At 40.9% G+C, this 21,798-nt stretch overlaps 1 protein-coding gene across 5 annotated transcripts in view; it reads left to right on the forward strand.

Moving 5' to 3' along the window:
- Window positions 1-19,946, forward strand: part of elavl4 (ELAV like neuron-specific RNA binding protein 4) — a 99,046-nt gene extending 79,100 nt beyond the window's left edge. For 4 of the 5 annotated variants that reach the window (XM_036579199.1, XM_036579203.1, XM_036579201.1 and 1 more), the window contains 3 exons: window positions 9,557-9,782; window positions 11,776-11,814; window positions 15,870-19,946. In XM_036579199.1, coding sequence (XP_036435092.1) covers window positions 9,557-9,782; window positions 11,776-11,814; window positions 15,870-16,197 — 593 coding nt within the window. In that variant the 3' untranslated portion in view covers window positions 16,198-19,946. The remainder of the gene's footprint in view (window positions 1-9,556; window positions 9,783-11,775; window positions 11,815-15,869) is intronic. The other variant, XM_036579202.1, reaches the window with a different exon arrangement.
- The last annotated feature ends 1,852 nt before the right edge of the window (window positions 19,947-21,798 follow it).

Here is a 21,798-nt window from a genome sequence, read left to right on the forward strand (position 1 = left end):
GGGTGGTCTCTGACTCTCTTGCATAGCATTGTATACACACACACAGACATTTACCACTGAAATCCTCAGTTATTCATCCTCTTAACATCCTTTGCTAGCATACATATAAATACTATGCGCACTGTACACATTTACATTTTCAAAAACTTTCCCAACCCCCCTTTCCAAATATTCTTCTCACACACACACGCACACCCTTCTGACATGCTCGGCCCCTGTGCGGCCGTGTGAAGGCTCCCCCGGGGCGGTGGGTCCGCAGGAGGAATCTTAATGACTAATTAAATCTGAGTTGCCGGTGATTAAGAAACAAGGAGAGTTTTTTTCCCTCTGAGCTGTAGAGAGCTGCCATGTCTGCCCTGCCCTCAGTGCAGAAAGAGAAACAGAGCATTTCTCGCCAAACCCTGAGTGCCATCCAGAGAGTGCAAGCGTGTGTGTGTGTAAGGAAAATAACAAACAGAAAAAAAGAATAGGAAAGAAATCCAAGATTTGATGTCAGAGCAGACTTGTAGAACTACTTTCAGCTCTTAGTTTGAATTCCTGAGAGCTTAGACAAGTCATTCTTCAGCAACATGCCACCCACATAATGCCACTTATATAATTCTATAATTAACTAGCGGTCAATGCCTGGGTCAGTGTAGACAATTTATGGACAGAAATTCAGCTCATATATGTAATGCACTAATACATTTATATGCGTAATGAATGTTCAGTTATTAAGGTTAATGTACCCACTGAACTGAAAACTAGGCATGCACAGTAATATCAGAATCAAATCAACAAATTTGATTTGATAATTTAAAGACTTTTTTTGACATTGGATCAATGCTTAGAATTGACCAATAATTCAAATGGATATGTGGTGGTGAATTTATTAGCTACTATGCTAAAATGTCCACATTTTATTCAATTTGTAGCATTTGTAGTCCTATATAAATAAATGTTACATTGATCCATAATGTTAATCTGGGTGGATCTAGTCCAAATGTTAACAGTTTATGAATGTATGTGTACCAGCATTGGCATTAACACATCATGTACATAAATACCAGCATCAGCCCAGAAAGATTCCTGCTGCATACACAACATGAACAGGATGAATGCACATGGAATCACCATTGACCCTAGAACATCTTGTACACAAAGCTTGTGAGGCATACAGGAGCAACTAGGTTCTTCCTCCTGACATGAGACATGAGCATTGCAGTGCATAGCATGAACACAGAGCGAACGCTTAAGCCCACAAATTAGGCCTTTGCTCGGTCTGGGCAAAGAGTGATGCAACCAAATCACATTCAGTAAGAGGAGGCTTTAGTTTGGGTCTCATCAAAGCAATGCACATTTCAATCAGTCTAAAAATCATGCTTAGGCAGAAGCCTAAGCTGACCCGTACTATCACACTTTTTGTAAAAACACACAGATATAAACACATGCACAAACAAATTTTGACAAACAATAAAAAATCAGAAATGATTGCAATAATTGCAGCATCGCCTCATGCATCATGTAGAGTGTCAAGGACTGGCCAAATATTTCTACATGGATTTTGTGCTTGAAGCATAATCAAAAATTAAGCAGTATTCCAGTTTTTTAGGATTAAAGCCATACTGAGAAGTCTGACTTTCAAATGACAGAACTTCCAATCAACTATATAATATGAAAAATATTAAATGCAATAAACCAATACAATATGTATACTTTTCATATACCCTTTTTGAACTCACAGCTGGTCTAGGCCCCTATTTCTGCTATTCGTTGGTTCTTTAAAGAACACTTTTGTTTCAGATTTGCAGTTGTCCTCCAAACAAATAATTTATTGGAATTATGTATCTACATTCTATTTATTTGGAATATATTGAGGACATAACAATGTATTTCATTTCTATAGGGGCCTGCACAAGCCTGTCAAAGAATTATCATGCAGGGTCACACTGGATAGTTTCAGTGCTCAGCATTCTCCTCTGAACAAGTCAAGGTGCCGATAGATCATTCACACACTGTTGATGCAGTAGGAGAAACACCTGACACATTGAAAATTGACTAAGAGAGAGAAATAAAGTTCTTATGAATATGATGATGTGCCTAATACAGAGAAAGTAAAAAGAGGTCTCCTGTGTTACCGCATTATCCTGTTTTATGTAGGTCTGTTTTATGGAACATCAGAGATGGTATATTGGCATTAATGGGTAATGTTAGTAGGCCAATATCATCAGAAAATGCTGGATCAGTATCTATATTAAAAAAGAAAAAGTGGTCTAGGGGTCTATGCAGGACAGATGTTTGTAGTTCCCCTTCTGTAAGATTTCATCCTGGTCCCCCAGAAAATCTGCACCATTCGTCCCATTCCCGCCCAGAACCTAAATGATTTGTACCAATCTTGCCCGCAGACCCAAATAGGTAGTTTTCATCTGCATTTGTCACAAATGAAAATGATTGCCACATGATAGCCTTGCTGTTAGTCACTTATTATCATGTATTCACCTTTATTAAGAGCAATTTCCACAGCTGTTGCCGTCTGACTGTCTAAAGGCTCTGCCATTTCTGTAGTGTACAAGAAAGCAGCTCACTTGATTTACACCATTGTTCACAGGATTGGTTGCTATCATGTAGAACTAGTTTAGAATTTCAGTTTCAAATTAGTTTATTACTTTTTCTAATTTGCTGTTAGATATAAATTATATATGCTAATTGTTGAGTAATTGTTGTCTATTTAGGCTATTCATTAATTTGCAAGATTCCTCTACATCAGGGGTTCACAACTCTGGTCCTGGAGGGCCAGTTTGGCTATTTACCTACTCAAAAATAGTTTGGCTATTTACCTACTTGAACACACCTGATTACATTTATCTGTTAATTGCCAGGTTTAGTGAGTGTGTTTCAGTAGGGAAACCCTCCAGACTTTGCTGGACACCGGCCCACCAGGACTGGAGTTTGCACCCCAGCTCTACATGTGTGTGTTGTCCCACTTCTGCCCACACTGGGCTGATTAACTGCCTCCTCATGCACAGAAAATTAGCCCCACATCACAAGATAATGTGGTGGGTCCCGCAGAAGTGGGCAGTATAATGCTATCTACACATAATATACAATTGCATGAAACCTCAGATTTCACAAAGATCTAATTTGATTCTTTCATATTGGTATGATTCAGAATTATTATAAAAATACATTGGGTGTACTAATGTCACTAGAAAAAAACTATATCAACAGCATTTTTTATGTTTGAAAACAGCCCAAAAAATTTATTTCGAGGACATACTTTATTGAATATTATTATTCTTGACTACAAAATTCCAAAGTTGTTGCAGCTGAATCTCCACCTTCAGATTGATGCATCATATTGCAGAAATGCAGTTTTCACTCCTATAAGATTACATAATAGAGTGCCAGTGATGGTGTGAATCTTTTTTACCCGCAGTTCCCCCAGAGCAAAAGTGTATATGTTCTTTCTATACAGACTGTTTTAAACAGCACAGACAGAGCACAACTGCACTGTAACTCTTCTGTAAGCTTAAAGAGGCAGCATTAGCTCACGCCACTGCAATGCCACTTTAAGCTGCAACATTAACGAGAGTGAAGTGTGATGTGTGCACAGCTTTGATCAATAGTTAAATATTCAGAGCAGCTCTTGAGCCTTGCACACAGCAGTCAATACGTGTCTCTCATCAATGAGAGCAAATACAATTGATCCAGAGTGCTGCCTCTTACAAGCTGCTGTTCTTTAGAGAAAATCAGTCGCCTTGACACTGCTCCCCTCTTCTGAAACATTCTATCCTTTGCTTTTTTCCTCTTCTTTGTTACCACTGCCAAAGATCATTTTCATTGTATTTATGTATTTAGTTATTCTTAGCTTATATAAGAAAAGACTTATTAAGAAGCTTATAATAATAAATTAGCTATTTAATTAAGTAACTATTAAATTAAGTAACCGCTTGCTTTATGCTGCAGCTGACCATTACCATGTTTCAACTTTAGCACAGAAAGTGAATGTAGTACATTTAATTCAGAAAATAACATGGGCTGTGAAATTATTTACTGGCTGACTGGAACAAAACGACATTCAGGTTAATCTGGCAAGTGTTGCAAAAGCTGAAAGGAATTGCAAATATTAAAGCACATTCGATACAATGTTCAGGACTTGCACATTTGCAGAACTGTTGTATAAAAGTAATAGAAACATTGGCCTATATCAATATCCATCTGATATTTTTTCTCTAAAAACTTCTAAGCTTCAGACTATCATGCTCAAACTACTCAAACACTTTACTACCCTACAGGAAGAAATACACAGCTAACAGCATTACATGATACAATGTGATTGTATACTGTTTGGATCAGATTCATTCTGTTTTTCCCTCCAATATCCAATCCAACGTTTTTTGCTGATTTCAGCCCAATCCAGATACTTTGTATTATATTGGTGCCGTCTCTAGTATTATGTCCACTCTTAAAATTTAAGGTACCAGAAAGGGTTCTTTGAAGCAGTGCTATGGAAGAACCACCACTGGTTCCCTAAAGAACCTTTTAATAGATGGTTATTTAAAGGACTTTCCTTGAAAAACACTTTAATGCCAAGAACCTTTAAAAAATCTTTAGTTTTAGGAGTATATCTGTAAGTAACTATATGTAGTAAGAATTTTTAAGCCTATCCCTAAACCCCTAATCTCACTTCAGTAAGAGCCAAAAATAAATGGTTTTACACTTACAGTTTTAAAACATACAGCTTTTGTAAAAAAGCACTTTTACAAAATACAAAGTAGGGATCATTTTGTTGGTACTGATATTGTGGTTTACTCTTTTTTTCTGGCCATTTTTCCTGAACATGTATGAAAACCAACACATATAAACACACACAGAGAAACCCACTAACACTCTACCTTGGCCTTCCATTACACAAGGCCTAACAGATGGATTAGTTCCTGCGTAGCGGCAGAAGCAAGCAAAGTGCGGCTCCCCTCTTCAAAGTCCTTACTAACCAAGGCTTTTCAAACGCCATCTGCAGCAGCAACAGCGGCTAAACTTTCCCGCTCCTCAGCCCGATTAGGCTCGTGCGAGAGCATGAGGTGGGCGCACTACCTCCCCCTCCCCTTACAGTGATCTGTTTAGCACACAAGCTTCATAAATGTTCCATACAGTTGGCACAGCCACTTAAAAGTGAGTGAATGAGAGACAGCAGCAAAGCGCTTAAGTTCAGAAAGAAGAGAGAAAGCTTTCATTAACAGCCGAGCCTTCAGATCTTCTCTCTGTTCCCAGAGGAATATGTTTTTTTTCTCCTCTTTTTTTTCTCCTCTCTGTCTCCCTTCTTCTCCTCTCTCTCTCTCTCTCTCTCTCTCTCCCTTGGCAGTGGAAAGCGCTTTGTCAGGTGGGCTGTAGCCGTTTTCTCTGCGCTGTGGTGCGGTGTGCTGGCTCTCTGTATGTCTGGGTTATTATTAAACCAGCCTTTCTCCCGCGACGCGCGTGCTGCGCTGAGATAAGTACAGGTAGAAAAGTTACATAAGGCACCGGGTGATTACCGGGAGAATAGTGCCGTTAACCAGCACATTGTGGCTGTAACTCTGCTTGGCTGGTGATAAGTGCTGAAAGGAGCTGCAAAGTGTCTGTGTCTCCAGTTTGAGCCCAGGCGCTGGCTTTGTTTAGCTAAGACCGTTAAAGTCATGGCTGGCTCATTATGGTAATGTTGGAGAAGCAAGTGCAGTAAAGGACAGTAAAGCACAGCCACCATTAAGGTGTTCAATTTGCATTTTTTAAACTATTGAGTAGCAACCTTTTATCTTAGCTCCTGATTTCAGCTTTCACAGCTGACAAGCATGTGATTGATGGCTTTTTTGCGCACTAGATTTGCTGCTGTAATGATGGTGGTCAGCGTTATTCCCAACAGAGCAAAACTCAGGCTCATCACGATTCCATTACAGTAGCTTGAGAGCTGTGCTCTCAGCTGCTCAAATTGAAAAAACACACCGGCCTGCCTGGCACTTACAGTGAAGCTGCTTTTTTTTTGAAAAAGGTAGAAATCAAAGTAGTATCTCGCTGCAGCTCCCCAGACTGATGATGTGAAGCCCTGCATATTACATACATACATACATCATCTAAACCGCTTATCCTTCTGGGTCGCGGTGGGGTGCTGGAGCCTATCCCAGCTGTCATTGGGCGGAAGGCAGGATACACCCTGGACAGGTCGCCAGTCCATCGCAGGGCAGACAGACAGACATACACAGTCACACACTCACACCTAGGGGCAATTCAGCATGTCCAATCAGCCTGACTGCATGTTTTTGGACTGTGGGAGGAAACCGGAGAACCCGGAGGAAACCCACGCAGACACGGGGAGAACAGGCAAACTCCACACAGAAACGACCCTGGTCACCCGGCCGGAATTGAACCCAGGCCATTCTTGCTGTGAGGCGACAGCGCTACCCACTGTGCCACCGTGCCGCCCGCCCTACATATTCCTCTTTCAAAATAAAACAGTTAAGGTTAGGGTTAGCTTCGACAACATTAACTCCTATAAATTGCACCTTCAAAATGAAAGAGTTAAGAGTAGGGTATGGGGTTAGTGTTAACTTTACCAATGTTACCTAATATAAATTGTTTCTTCAAAAAGAATCAGGTTAAGCTTAACATTAGTAACTTCTCCACATTTGCTTGTTAGCTAGCTAACACATCCTGCAAATGTTTAACTCATTGAACTTCATGTAATTTTCAACATTATTATGTAGTTACAGCATAACTTTACACAGTTTATCTTTGCTAACAAACTTTCACCTAACATCTAATCCCACCATCAGCCACCTAGGCCACCCATGTGGTAGATCTGGCCATATGATCGAAAATTTAACTTTCCACACTTTTTTGAAATAAACTACATATACAGTAACTATGTTGCAAAGCCAGCCTGTTTTGAATTTGTTTTTTTTGCGATGTTAATCTAGTCCTATTACTCAAATGTTTTAAATAACACTGGTTATTGGAATTATTAGTAAGTATTGGCAGATATGTACATGAAACATATCAGATATCAGCATTGACTCACATTTCCCATATCAGTGTATCCCTACTTTTTAAGTTTGATATTAATATGTATGAGCTCTTGTTTAGGTGCTATGATCAGAAAGTGTTTCTGCCATGCCAGTTTAAGGAGGAATGTAAAGCAGTGCTCATAAACAAGCGCAGTGATGCACAGATGCTCACATATGACCTAGGCCTTGATCTTTGACCTGTGCTTTCTGACTGTCGCCCTTCTTCACACATGGACTTACATGCAAACACAAACATAAACACAGTGGCACATTCACAGGCATAAAACAAAACAGGGACGGCTTTCGCTTTCTAAGGTTTCTAAGCTTTAAGCATTCACGCAGACTGGCCTTTGCTGGTCTTCTAGTTACAGTTCTCCCTGTCATATCTTTTTGGTTCTGGATTTGTAGTATGTTAAACTTCACAGAGAGAGACAGAAAAGAGAAGTGTCATCTCGTCTTACTCTGTCTGTTCTACTTTCTAAGGAATCTGCGTTGACCTCGGTTTCACTTAGCAGAAACTGGGGAGGCAGACCATGCATTGTAAACTGCGCAGAATAATGCATGCGCTTGCTTCATTTCTGCTTTTCTTTCTGTCAGACTAATTAAAGAGAACAGGTTGTGGGAAGGCTGGGAGAGAGAAAGGAAAAGCTGTCAGGGATGATGCTGGCAAAGAGAGACAAAAAAAGAGCTGGAGAGAGAGAAAGAGAGAGAGGGTGTGTAATGCAGAGACAGGCTGAATGAAAGCTTGTTGCATTGAAGAGATGTGTGTACAAATGTTTGCTCCGAGAGCTGCATATATCAAAAGAGTCTGATTTGAATAGTAAGACAGCAGTAACAGTAAGACAGCAGTAACAGTAAGCCGCAGCAATAGAGCCCCGAAACAGAAACCGTCAATAAGAGCGAGAGGCACGGTGACGGAAGCTGAAGTGACAATATAAAAATGCATGTGTGTGGATGCCAGGCTGCCAATACACACACGCACATCCTTACTCTCGCACCCACACTCACATAAACATATACACACACAGTGTATTATGCAAATGGTCCTCTAGGCGAGTCGTCTCCCCGCTCACCTCCCTGGAGCAGTAGGAGCCATCTCATTAAAAAGCAGCCCAACAAAAGGCCTCCAAGCCAGCCAGGCTCTTTTAAATGTTACTTTCAGGTGGCGGTCAAAAACATTGCCTAGGAAACCACAGAAATGTCACCGGCGCGCGGCATGCCATGCGGTAGCGTGTGGCCGTCAGCTTATGCAAGCCGCACAGCTTGAGATGGAACAGGACACGATACACTCACACATAAGTGAGAGAACAATCGCTGCCCCTACACACAGGCACACACACATACACACTCCATTTCCACACCAGCAGGCAGCAGTGCCCCTATACAATATCTCCATCCTCTCGTGAAGAAAGGAAAACAAATTACACGTCTGCCTGACAGCGGCGGAATGCGGGGCAGCCAATGAAGTCTTGCCGTTCGCTCACGGCTCATTTGCATAATGTGACACCGGCAATAGCAGCCGTCACACATGGACCGCACATCACTGTCATCCGCCATTTTCGACATCAAGCCATATGTATGGCTGCTCTATCTCCATATAAAGGGAATGGATTCAGTATGTGTGTGTGTGTCTCTAAGCGAGAGTCAGAGTGAGTTTCTACTATCTACGTTTACATGCACACAATAGCCCGCTTAAGTTCTTAGTTAGTCCCAAGACACTGCACCAAACCAAGACATTTGTGAGTTTTCTACCATTTCAAAATATCAGCATTATGCCTTCCGTGTAAGCATATCAAGATGTCTGTTTCTGAGGGATGTCTCTGCCTTCCCCCAAATCTGCGAGCTCTTTTGCCTTTTGTCATTCATAATTCTTGTCATCACCTATGCGGTACTGCAAAAATGTACCTCAGATAATCTGATCAGCCTGGACCAGCCTTGTCTTAATCATGCTAACCTTAGGTTGACTTAGTCTCATGGAGCCAGACGTGATCTCATAACAAGGAGGCTTAGGGACAACCTGGGCCTGGGGATAATTTTTGGCTAAATGTGGGTGGGAGCATAGACTTCTTAGGGTGGCTGGGTAATGTTCTCCCAGAAACACCACATACTATCTGAATGTGTGTCACATGTGCGGAGAATACATTACATGCGGTAAAAACAAATCTTACGTTATGTAAGGGAAAAACAGATCTGTTAGCGAACAATAGCATTTTGCTATCTAGCTTGTTTTGCTTGTGTTATCGATTGTAGAAGGTAACAGAACATAGAATAAAGGAATTTGGGACAGGTTTTAGATGGAGCAAGGGTTGTCCCCAGACATATATTCTTGTTACAAGATCACATTCGTCCCCACAAGACTAAGGTCGTCTATCTAAAACATTGCTGTTTACATTGTCTTAGTCAGATTAGCAGAACAACATGCTCATGTAAAAATAGTGTTTTAGCAGGGTATTTTGAACTGATATGTTAAATACAACCTGCTAGCATAAGATAAAGCCTGTAAATGTAACATCTGTTGTGTTTGTGATGTGCTGGCCCTGCAGGTGGCTCACGCGGGGTGGGCTTCATTCGCTTTGATAAGAGGATAGAAGCAGAGGAGGCCATCAAGGGTCTGAATGGACAGAAGCCCTCCGGAGCAGCAGAACCCATCACAGTGAAGTTTGCCAACAACCCCAGCCAGAAGACCAGCCAGGCCCTCCTCTCCCAGCTCTACCAGTCCCCCAACCGCCGCTACCCCGGCCCCCTGCACCACCAAGCCCAGAGGTTCAGGTAAAGCCAGCCAGCCAGGCTGCAAACCAGCAACTTCCATAAAGAAACTATGATAGCAGAACAATGTTGTCTACAGAGTCTGATTTAACCTGTAATTCAATAGAATTCCAAATTGGTGGTTCCTCAAATATCAGAAATGCAAAATGAGATTAAAAAGCAACTGTACTTTTGTCATTGTTGACTGTAGAGTTCAATTGAAGCTTGTAAGATACTAGATAGTTTTCAGAACGAGTTGCCCCCCTGTAATTTAAAAAAAAAAAAAAAAACAAGAATGAACATGACAAAAAAGGACTGAAGGACTGTTTATAAGAGACAGTGGGGTTCTGTTGTTCACAATGTCACCATGACGATTCTGTTTCATTAACACACCATCACCCCTTCATCTCAATTCCATGTCACCAGTCACCATTAACAATTGGCTAACAACATATCCAGCCTGTTAATGTCAAAATATTATAAAGCAAGTTGCAATTAGTAGTGTTATGTTAAGTCTCATCCACTTGATAAAATACCATTTACTTATTTCTTCTACATAATCTGTTCAGTTGTACAATCTAGGTGCCCCGGATCATGCATTAACACAAATGAATCGTGCTTGGCAATTATAACTGTACTGTAATGCTAATGATAGTAATCAGTAATTAATCCCTCATACATCACAAACAATTATAACTGAATAGTAATGAAAAGGATGTCTTACATTTGCATGAATTTCGTGGCCACACAAAGGTGCTATTGTGCTATGTTTGTTTGGGGAGATGGTGTGAAAAGCCGTAGGCGCGGCCAGACCGGGCTCAGATAGGCCTGCCGATGTCTCGTACATAGAAGCCCACTCTTGCACCTCAAAGCCCCCTCTCCAATTAACTCATTTACCCACGGTGCAACCTGCCTGGCTAATTGGCTAATTGGCGCCTTAATGATGCGGCACATTGAATGCCCTGGTTTTGGTTTCATCGCAGAGCCTTTTTTGTCAAGTTGACAGAGTAGAGCCACCAACTCATGAGCTCACAGAGTCAGCAAGAATGTGTGTGTTTATGAGAGGGTGTGTTTATTTGTGAGAAAAAGTTTGGTCTAAATTGTGAGAAAGCGTTAATTAGCCCTGTCGGCCATCTTGACGAGGCTTAATAAGACGTTAGACAGGGGCAGGCCATGTGAAGGATGGAGGTCGTGGAGTGGCCAAACAGACGGGAACCCAAAACGAGAGTGACTGATGAGGATGAGAGCTTAATGCACCGGCCCAGCGGGTCACCAGGGCTAATGAAGAGACTAGCGAAAGAGAAAAAGAGAGAGAGAGAACGAGAGCAAGAGACACCTCTATTTAATGTTCCATTACATTCTGCCTCAAACTTCATTCAAATGTCATATTAAATTATTGAACTTTTCGCTTGCACTAAAAGGTGCAGAACCCTGGAGACAGTTTCATTCATACCACCAGCATATCATTTTTACATGATCCTGTACATGACATGAATTCATTCTTTGATAGCTAATTGTTTGATATTGGTGAATTCCCTGTGTGCCACAGTCCCTCAAATCAGTCTGAAAATCATCTGTCACAAATACAAAGCCATTACAATGACAGAACTCAGGATAAGAAAATAATGTGTTCATCATTCAATTGCAGTATTATATTGAATTTCAACTCTGAGACTCCATCCACCAATATATCAACCAAAAACTGTCTGAAGTCATAACACTGCTAGACTCCTGCTCCTCTGCGTGGCCGTAGGCTACATTAGCAATGACACTGAGTCTGTTTGGCACCGGGTGGGCGGTGGACTGGCCTTCCAAATTAATGTTAGCACCGCTGCTAGCCTTGTACTTTGCTAGCTTAGTGACTGACTCTGCGAGATGCCTGATGGGGCTGAACAGTGTAATGGCCCATTGCTGGATGGGCGTCTTCCTTCAGCGACGCAGGGCTGTAGCATTAGTTCCATTGAGTGAGTAGACCATCTGCCTGGCATTAACCCCAGAACCCTCCTTCTCTTCACAGGCTGGACAATTTGCTTAATATGGCCTATGGCGTTAAGAGGTAATTAAACTTCACCGAATGCCAGATGTCCATGTTGACAAAATGATTTCTATCGTTTTTTTGATTCTTCATTTTCTGAAAAGTCACTTGCATTCCGTTCAGTTCAAGGTTTTTTCCGTTGCATAAGTTTGATTGTTTTTTACTTGATTCTGCTTGATTTCAAACCACCAACCACTCTAGTGCTTAAAAAGCCAGATTATCCTTCATATTTTCTAGTGTTGAGTATGCATTATTTGATGATGATGACTGCAGATTTTTGAGTTTTGTATCACGTTTGGTATTTTCTGTGTTTTATTATGTGTAGCCCTTGTATGGAGGTGTGGCTGCCATAGGATTCAGGGGCTCGAGCCCAGACTCCGCCTAGGATCTTTATAGTCATACTGCTATGATCCAATTCATCACCGTTTTGAAGTCCTGTAAGCCTCTGGACACCCAATTGCAGGTCTAAAACCCACCAAAATGACTTAGGTGTTACTGCAGTCACAATCTGGCTGCTTCTTCCTTTTATTTTCATAGCAATATTAGACATATGGCTGGGGGTAGGAACTGAAAAGCTGTTAGAAACAACAAAAATGCTTCAGGGACCAGTGTTGGCCAGTGAGTCTCATTAAATGATTCATGCTATTTTACCATAAACTCCTACCACTGCACCTTAAATGCTCTGTCCTATTTTTGGATGAGGAGGGTAAGAGTGAGGCGGAGGAGGGGTGAGAGTTTACCTGGATCCCTGCAGGAAACGTTGTGTTTCACTGCAGGTAGTGCAACCTCTGAACACCTGGGTTTTGCTCATGTGCTGTTTGCTTTTGTGCCCTTGTGGAAGAGTAGTGAAATGATGTCTTTTGTCTATGTGATAGAGCTTCTGACATTTTGTTGCATATTTTAGCATCTTTTTTAGTAGCAAAGTGATGGAAGATGTCAAACTGATGCAGTGCAATCATTTCTTTTCTTGGCTTGAATACCTAGTCAGTAACTAGTAAAATAACTAGTAAATCACTGAACTTACTTGTTTCAAATGTGTAACTTTTTTTTAACACAGTTATTGCCAAAAGTGAGTAAAACTGAAAGCCAAAATTGTGCTGATGTAATATACAGTGTTGGGCAGAATACAGTGAAAAATTAGTGATGGATGAATACTGAATACGCTGTCCTAAATGTATTCAGTTGTATTTTTTATTTAATTTCCACTGTTCCTCATTGTTCCTGGTTGGCAGTTTTATAATAACTGATCACCTTGATTTATCAGTCTACTCAGTCTTAAGTAAAGCTCAGCAACACAAATTAAAAACTGATCATCTTGTTGATTTATCAATCTACTCAGGCTTTAGCAAAGCTCAGTAACACTGAGATTAATAACTGATCATCTCGTTGATTTATCAGTCTACTCAGGCTTTAGCAGAACTCAGTAACACTGAGATTAATAACTGATCATCATGTTGATTTATTAGTATACTCAGGCTTTAGCAGAGCTCAGTAACAGATTAATAACTGATCATCATGTTGATTTATCAGTCTGCTCAGGCTTTAGCAGAGCTCAGTAACAGATTAATAACTGATCATCATGTTGATTTATCAGTCTGCTCAGGCTTTAGCAGAGCTCAGTAACACAGATTAATAACTGATAATCACGTTGATTTATCTGTCTACTCAGGCTTTAGCAGGAACTTCAGTGTTGGCAAACATACTGTTTTTGAAGTTCTTCTTTAGAATACATCTTCATGCACAATGCACTAATTTTAAGTTTAGTTAATAAACAAGCACTGATGATGTTTTTTTAAAAGATTATATATGTATTTTAATTCAGTGAGTAAGCATTCTAGAAGTGTTCTCCTAAAAATGTAAAAGGTAACTTTATTCTGGACACTGCCTGTTCAAACATGGATTCTCTTAGAGCCCAACCCTGGTATATTTTATTAATGCTGAAATGATGTACACATTTCAATCAAGTAAATTCAAGGCATTACTTTTTACAGCACAAAACGTCCAAGGTTTCTTCCACATATTCTCACTTTCTTTAGAAAACCAACACTGACTGCCTTTTGAAAATCCAGAAAGTAAAATGTGGCAGGTTTCAGCTTCACTGATCTCTACCTAGCTAGCTAATATGTTCAGCGTATCCAGACATTACATTTGGGAAGGGAAGAGAAAATAGAAGTTACAAATTACAGAAGCCACGAGGTGAATCCGATGAACCTAGACAATGAAGCAAGATATGCAAACAAGGCAGAGAGCATCTGAAACAACAACGGCGAGACAAAAGTGCTCTCATTATTTACTCCGACTGCGATTAGCTGTCAAAGTGGCGGAGAGGGCCGTGCGCACAAATCACACAAGCAGGTCTTCCTCGAGAGGGAAGCAAGAGGTGGGGTGGAGGGTGGATGCTTTGTGTACTACGGAGCACGTGGTGAAAGGTAATTAACAAAGGAAGAAGTGAGCGGCGACGGGCGAAGGTGGACAGTATACGGCAGTGGGCTGGCTGCAGGTCAGCTGCTTGTTGCTATGCAACTCCTTTGTCCAACTGTTTTCCCTTCGGTCGAAACGACGAGCAGACAGGAGCGCGCGTGCGGCCTCTGCTCGAATCGACAGGAGCCTTTTCCTCCAGTGCGTGCGTTAAAGCTACGCTGGCCCTCACGCACTCGCGCAGATGACTGGCATCCAAATTACCATGCAGCCATTTTTTCCTCTCTCTCCCCGCACCCTTCTTCTCAAAGATGAGTAATGGTGCCGGATTCATTATTTACACAGAAACACGCCGTAATTGAAGTTATGAGATGGTTGCTTGTCAGCGAACGTAAAGTGAGCCGATGTGCAATTATACTCCTCGTTTGCATAATGAGACGCGGTCGACGCGGCACAAAAGACGGTGGGGAGCGGAGGGGGTGGGGGGTAGGAAAGACAGACGCGTCGACTTTTGCCAGGACGCGGCAGCTAAAGCGCAGATGAAACGTCTGAGTAATTCTTGGCAAAACAAGAAGCAGGGAATTGGCCGGCCCTGTGGTCCGCGCAGCGTTATCGATCACAGTCATACACTGCGGAGCCACTGAGGGTGTGGGTGGAATACACTCTGTTCCCCACGCCAGGCAAGCTCGAAAGCACCGCTTCCATTTTCCACCCCCTGCTTACTGCTTTCCCCCCTCGATACCCCACCCTGCGCCCCGCACACAAACACGCACACTCGCACGACCCTTTTGCTCACTACTAACAACAGCTTCGCCAGAGCCGTCTCGTCTGCAGCAAAGCGGAAATCTCAATTAAAGCACCCCCCAATAATGCCTATAGTCATTCCTGAAGAACTGGCATATGAAATGAACCTTTTATCCAATTTACCTTTTATTTAAAGTGGAAATTTCCTTTAAGCGGAAAGGCAATTAACTGAAGTCAACTGAGCATTCAAATCTCTGTATCAAGAGAAAGAAAAGCGAGTGGGGGAGAAAAAGGCAAGATTACAAGAGGAACGAGAGCAGATTTACTCAGTTGCATTCTAAATCTCCCATGAATTCGAGAGGTATTAATGTGACGAGTTCCTGCAATTTAGTTTCTCCAATAGATCCACTCAGGAAGACAGTGAAAGAAAGAAAGGAGCGCTGTGTCTCGGGCGCCTGTGCGAATGGCATTTTCATGCAGCCCTCCCGCAGTCTACAGTGCAGCCTTTTCAGACTGCATACAAAAAACCACCAGGCGCCTTCCTTTCAGCACCGAGCAGATATTGAACAGAAACTTCAAATCATCTTAAATCAAGAGCAATAGATTCAAAAGACGCTAACGCTGCAGAGAGGCCGGTCCCTGTCAGAGACAGCTCACACAATTAGGTTGGAGTGTAGGTGAGTTGGTGCAGACTGTAGAGCTAATGTGATGTTCTAATGTGCCACTGATGTTCTGCAGCTTCACGTGTTAAGCTGGTGCGAAAAGCTAGGGTCACTCATCTGGCTCTTTCTTTCCAGTGATGTTTGCATCCACACTGCGAAAACAAGTTCTCTAAAACACAGCTCTCTCTCTTTCTCCCTCTCCTTCTCTCCACACCCCTCTCTGTCTCTCTCTCTGTCTCTTGTTGTTTTCAGGTTCTCTCCCATCACCATAGATAGCATGACCAGTCTAGTAGGGATGAATATTCCCGGACACACCGGCACGGGCTGGTGCATCTTCGTCTACAACCTGTCTCCAGACTCAGACGAGAGCGTCCTGTGGCAGCTCTTTGGGCCATTCGGCGCCGTCAACAACGTCAAAGTGATCCGCGACTTCAACACCAACAAGTGCAAGGGGTTCGGTTTTGTCACCATGACAAACTACGATGAAGCGGCCATGGCCATCGCTAGTCTGAATGGGTACCGGCTGGGCGACCGCGTATTGCAGGTGTCCTTCAAGACCAACAAGACCCACAAGTCCTGAACTCCCTCCCCACTCTCGTGTAGCCCCGTAAAAAAAACACCACTACTAACAAACACCCACCTCAGCCCACACAGCTAGCCTACTCCAAACAGGAACACAACCAACCAACAAACCAACTAAAGAGAACTGGATATGGCTTATAATATACCTTTGGACCTATAAGCCAATGTTGCCTAAGTATTAGAAAAATTGAAAAACGGAAAATATTAATGATTTGGAAGACCTGTAAGTGGTACAGGCATTCTGTTGTATATCCTTTGAGTTCTTGTGGTTGTTTCTTTGTTTTCTCTTCTCTCTGTAAAACAGTAGCAAAACCAGTCCGCCCTTATTTCAAAGAAGAGAATGTCCTTCTTTAGATTGAACTCTCTTGGTCTTGATTCAGGTTTTCCTTTTGTTCTCTTTTGAAATCCGGATCCACTGTCGTTAGTATAACGCCTCCCTGGGAAGAGAATGGGAGGGGGCTCTTTTTAAAAATACAGTCGGTGATCATTCATTCATTTGTTTTGGTGTATATTATTAAACCCCCCAAGTAAATTGACAGGGATGATGCCATCCCTTTTCTCTAATGCAGAAGAAATTTCTAACATTGTTTTGTTTTGTACTGCAAACAGAACACATGTCTTTCCTCACGAGGGATCGGGAGACAGGGAGAGGGAAGGGATGGGTTAGCATTCCTGTTGACGAAAAAAAAAAAAGACAGACACACACACACACACTGTTGCCAAAGAGAAAATCTCTTTGCTTGAAAATGCGTTTAGAAAAAATGAAAAAATAAAGAGAAAGAAGATCTATTTTTATAAATAATGATTAAAATAATAATTATTGAAGAATTTTTACAAGAATCTGGATTTGAAAAAAAAGAGAAAAATATTTTGACTGGCTAATTAGGGGTTGGGGGGAGGGGTCAGGTGCCACCTTGTCTTGTTCGTTCTGCCGTGGTACTTTTTAGGATCAAAGGTTGTTTGTTTTTTGGGGAGAACCAGATTGGCAATGGTTTTGTAGACGGATGGTTTTATCAAGAGATGCAAATTCAGGCAGGTAATTTTTCATAGCACGTAATTGTTCAACAGCGATACCCAATAGGAGAGGGATAGGGGTCTTCCCAGGCCTAACGCATCCTCGTAGTCAAGAGCCCAAAGAAAGGCCACACATTGTCCACTCATTTTCTTTCCATCATCAGTCTTTGGGATATCGGTAATGCATACATATACACTTCTCCATGTAGGAAGCATAAGTTCCTTTCACTCTGATTTGGTGATATTGCATTTGAGATGTACTTCCTTTAGCGATCAACCGTAGGTGCTATATTACATGGTTCACATATCTTAAATATCCAAGTTTGTTGTTCTGTGTGTTATTTAGAGAAAAAAAAACGAAACTTCGGTGTTGGCATTAAATTGAGCTGCTGTTTTCATTTTGTTTCTTTTAATTGTTGGCCCCCATCTGGTCCAGAGAATTCTGTGCCGAGAAAGCCAGATGAGCAAAATTCGGGCCTTGTAAGAATCACTTAACGAGTTTTCTTTGGCTTGCTGACATATAGGTTACTTGCTGAGTGTACAGCGTTTGTCAAAATTCAATGATAATTAGCTAGTTTTGTTAGTCTAGTATTTGTTTCCTCAAAGGATCTATTACAAATGTGTCTTTCTTTGTTGTGTACAAATAGATGATATATAGTCTACATTTGTTTTACGATATCTATATCTATGAGTTGTCACTGTTTTCTGTTCAAGCTTGTCTTTTTTCATATGAAAACTTTATGAAGTGATGGTTCAGTTACTTAGAAAACTCGTGAGGAATCCTGTTTAATATGTTGTCATGTCGCTTGTGAAAAAAAAAAAAGAAAAATTGGATTCGATTTTTTTCTTTTTTCCGTTTATTTATTTGTTTATTTTTTTACGTTTACCGCCGCGGCAAAAGAAACCGGACAAAAAAGCTTCTTGAAAATATGTATTTATTTATTTATTTATTGATCGACTGATTGTTTTCATTGATTAAATTATTTATTTATCTTGATTATTTATTTATTTATTTGTTTGTTTGTTTGTTGTTATGTTGTCTGTGTTTTCGTGTGATTCTGGTACAGGGAGGGGGGTGTTTCTGAGCTAAAGGGAACAAACGACTAGGGGAGACGCTCTTCCATTAGTCCTGTGCACTGAGAAATTTTAGTACGTTTGTGCTTTGTACCAATATATCAAAATTACAATATAAAAAAGTTTAAAAGTCAAAAACTAAAAAAATGTCAAGAGGGTTGGTGAGGCTCTTCCCTTATTACTAGAAACAGTTACTCGCTATGCATAACCTAGTCGATAGTTAAATTTGCTATTGCTTTTTTCTTGTCTTGTTAAACATAAATCTTTAAATCTTTTTCAATAAAGTTTAGTCTTAATAGAATGTTATAACAGTTGTTCTGGTTCAATATAACCTGTGATAAGTTTGTGTAGTTTTAAAAGCCGCTTCCCGCCCTCCCTCCACACACTACCGTTGCTTTGTGATCCAACTTTATGCAAAAATGTGGGTCTGAGACATAATTTCTCATGGATTTTTATGGCATCCAACATTTTAGGCTCAGCTGCCTCGATTTGATTATTATACTGTTTGTCCATTGTTTTAGTATGACTCATTGCATTGGACCTATCAGTGGCGAACTCAGTGTAACCATTTTACCTTGATTTCGACAAATTCTACCATTTGCATATGTGACATCACACAACTCCAAAAAGCATTGACGCTGATTGTACTGGTTGAAATAAAATAGCTATAGAAGATGATATTTGATAGATGACACCCATTATATATTTTCTAAGATATAGTCTATTTTGAGAGGTAAATTTAGTGAATGGCTCTTTGAGAGTAGGGAATCAGCTCACGTTGAGATAGACCTGCTGTGAATGTTGGAGATCTTTAACTGCTTAGATACACGCACTCATACGCACTCGTCCACCTCTTCAGCTGCACCTCCGCCGTCCGTCCATCCTCTGCTCCGTCTGCTGGGCGGTAGCACAGCCCTCCTCGAACCCCACCGCAGGTGGCAGTTTGAATTATGCAACGACCCCAGTAGAATGTTGTTCTGATGTACGAACTAATTTCCTACATCACTTCCTCCTCTTCGCTCATGACATCACCCTCCGCGAGTCTGAGCGTGACTGAGAGCGTGTGTGTGCATGTGTGCATGTGTGTTTGTGTGTGTGTGTGTGTTTGGGGCACGTGGGGTGGGGGGTGAGGGTGTGTGGAACATGGGGCCATGCCTCCACGGTACGTGCCCAAATCGCTGTGGCTCACTTTCTCCCCTTGTAGCGCCTTATAGTGGCAGCCTGCCAATAGGAAACCAACAGCCAGTAGTGTAGGAGGGAAGGCCAAGTGAGGAACAAGGCTCTTGTCATTTTTCATTTTCTCCTGAAGATGTGTTTGTTTACTATCTGAGAATCTATAAATCTTTAAAGACAAAAAAGATGAAAAAATGTTCACTGGACCAAGCTGGTCTCTCCTACTTATGTTATTACTTAACTATCAATTATTGATTATTGTTATTATGATTACTATTATTCTTATTATCCTTATTCTTATTATTAATCAAATTACTGCGATGAATGACTTCATGTTATCCTTGCTAGTTTAGGTCATTTCTGAAACTGGAAACAAAATATGAAAAAAATCTTGCTGTAAATGTTTTTTTCTTTTTCATAAACTGTTGTGTTTGAATTATTTGTACTTTTGAATGTTGGGACAATAAAATGAGGTGTTGAAAGCTGTGTGGTCTCATCTGGTGTTTTTGAGGTTTTAGCCCGACTAAAGCTCTGCCACTTTACTCGAGTAGCCGCTGAATTGGCCTTACGTTTAATTGACCGACTTGAAGATCTAGACCTTTTAGGTATTCATGGAAGACTTCTTTTCCTTGCAACCCCGGAGGAACTAAATGTCACTTGAGCTACTCCTTTTGATATGAATTTGATGACTTATCAAAATGAGTATAAATGCCAAGGTCATTACTCTCTGTGTGGGTCAGAATCAAAGAAGGCACCGAAATGTCTACTGTATTATCACATTAATATGCTTCCCTTAGTCAATCATGCACGGCTGTCCGTTTGAGCGTGGAGACACCAAGAGTGTGAGCATAGTGCCCCCTGCATTTCTACTGGAGAATTATTTCACACACCACAGAGCTCTCAGGTTTAAAGATACACAGTGATCTTTTCCACAAATTATACATGTATGTATCTTAATAAACATCTGTTTACTTGAGACATATGATGTATATGCAGAGTCATATGCAACAGTTTGGGCACCCCTGGTCAAATTAAGTTTTGTTGATTTTCTGAGTCAAAATAAATTAACACATCCTCAACAGATAACCTGTGTGCAAGTTATGGTGCATTTTATATTTCAAGTTTTAATTTTTTCCCAATGTTGTTCAACTCAGAAAATAATAAATTACTTATTTAAGTCTGGCTTAACATATTTTCACTTAGAAAATCACCAAAATGTAACTTGACAGGGGGTGTTCAAACTTTTGCATAAGACTTAGCATACAACTATACAGTGGGGTCCAAAAGTGAGACCAGAATGAAAATTTTTGCTTACTTAAAACTTGGAAATAAACAAAGTTTCAAAATGAAACACAATAAACAAAAGTTATGAGAAATGCATCCATCTCAAGTGCATGGTGTTATTAATAACATGTCAAATAATGAAAAAATCTTCAGATATTCCAGAGATTCTACATTTCACTTAAATTGTCTTGCTGACAATATTATTTGTAATGTAATACACACATACACGCACACCACTGATCGAAGAAACACTATTCCTAAGTGGTCCGGTACAATATAATATAATTGATATACAGAACCTTTATAGTATGTGGAGGTTCTTTAAAGAACTATCCATTCAAATGTTCTTTGGTCCCTCAAAAGAACCCTTTATGGCATCTTTATTTTTAAGAGTGTGCTAATTTATAACACCCCTACCAAGATATTAAGTCTCATTAATATGAAAAAGTAATGAAAAAGTAAATGATACTAGCGGCTGAAGTCATTTCCTCAGTATGTGATGAGTGCGGGGGGTGAGGAGAGATTGAAGGGCGAGAGGACGATGGGGGAGATCAGTGGTGTGATAAAGTCCTCCAGTCTGTCCGAGCCTCTCCACACTGTTAGAGACTTAATGAGGTGAGAGGCTCATAAAGGGAGAGATGTGACAACATGAGTCACTCTGTCCCCCAACCTCCTTTAAAATTCCCTTCCAACCAGCTGTCAGCTAACCAAGAGCAGACCACACTTTAAGAGTTGTGTTTCCATACATCAGTGCTTCTCAGCTCCAGTCCTGGGGACCCACTGGCCTGCACAGATTCAGCTCTTCCTGCCTTAACTCACTGATCCAACTTATCAGCTAGTTATCAAGCCCGGCATGGGCCAGGGTTATTATATAATTCACTTAAACTATCACTAAAACAAATCACAAATTTCAAAAACATGATATCAAAACTATAATAAAAACTTCCAGTGTTCAAATGAAAGTTCAGAAGTGGAACTTTTCTGTGTTTAGCCGTCTTTAAGGAAAGCTGGAGCCCAGCCGAGCTCAGGCTACTGTTGTATGAATTTTATTCTA

Source organism: Colossoma macropomum, unplaced genomic scaffold (genome assembly GCF_904425465.1).
Source record: "Colossoma macropomum unplaced genomic scaffold, Colossoma_macropomum, whole genome shotgun sequence".
Classification (NCBI taxonomy): Eukaryota; Metazoa; Chordata; class Actinopteri; order Characiformes; family Serrasalmidae; genus Colossoma; species Colossoma macropomum.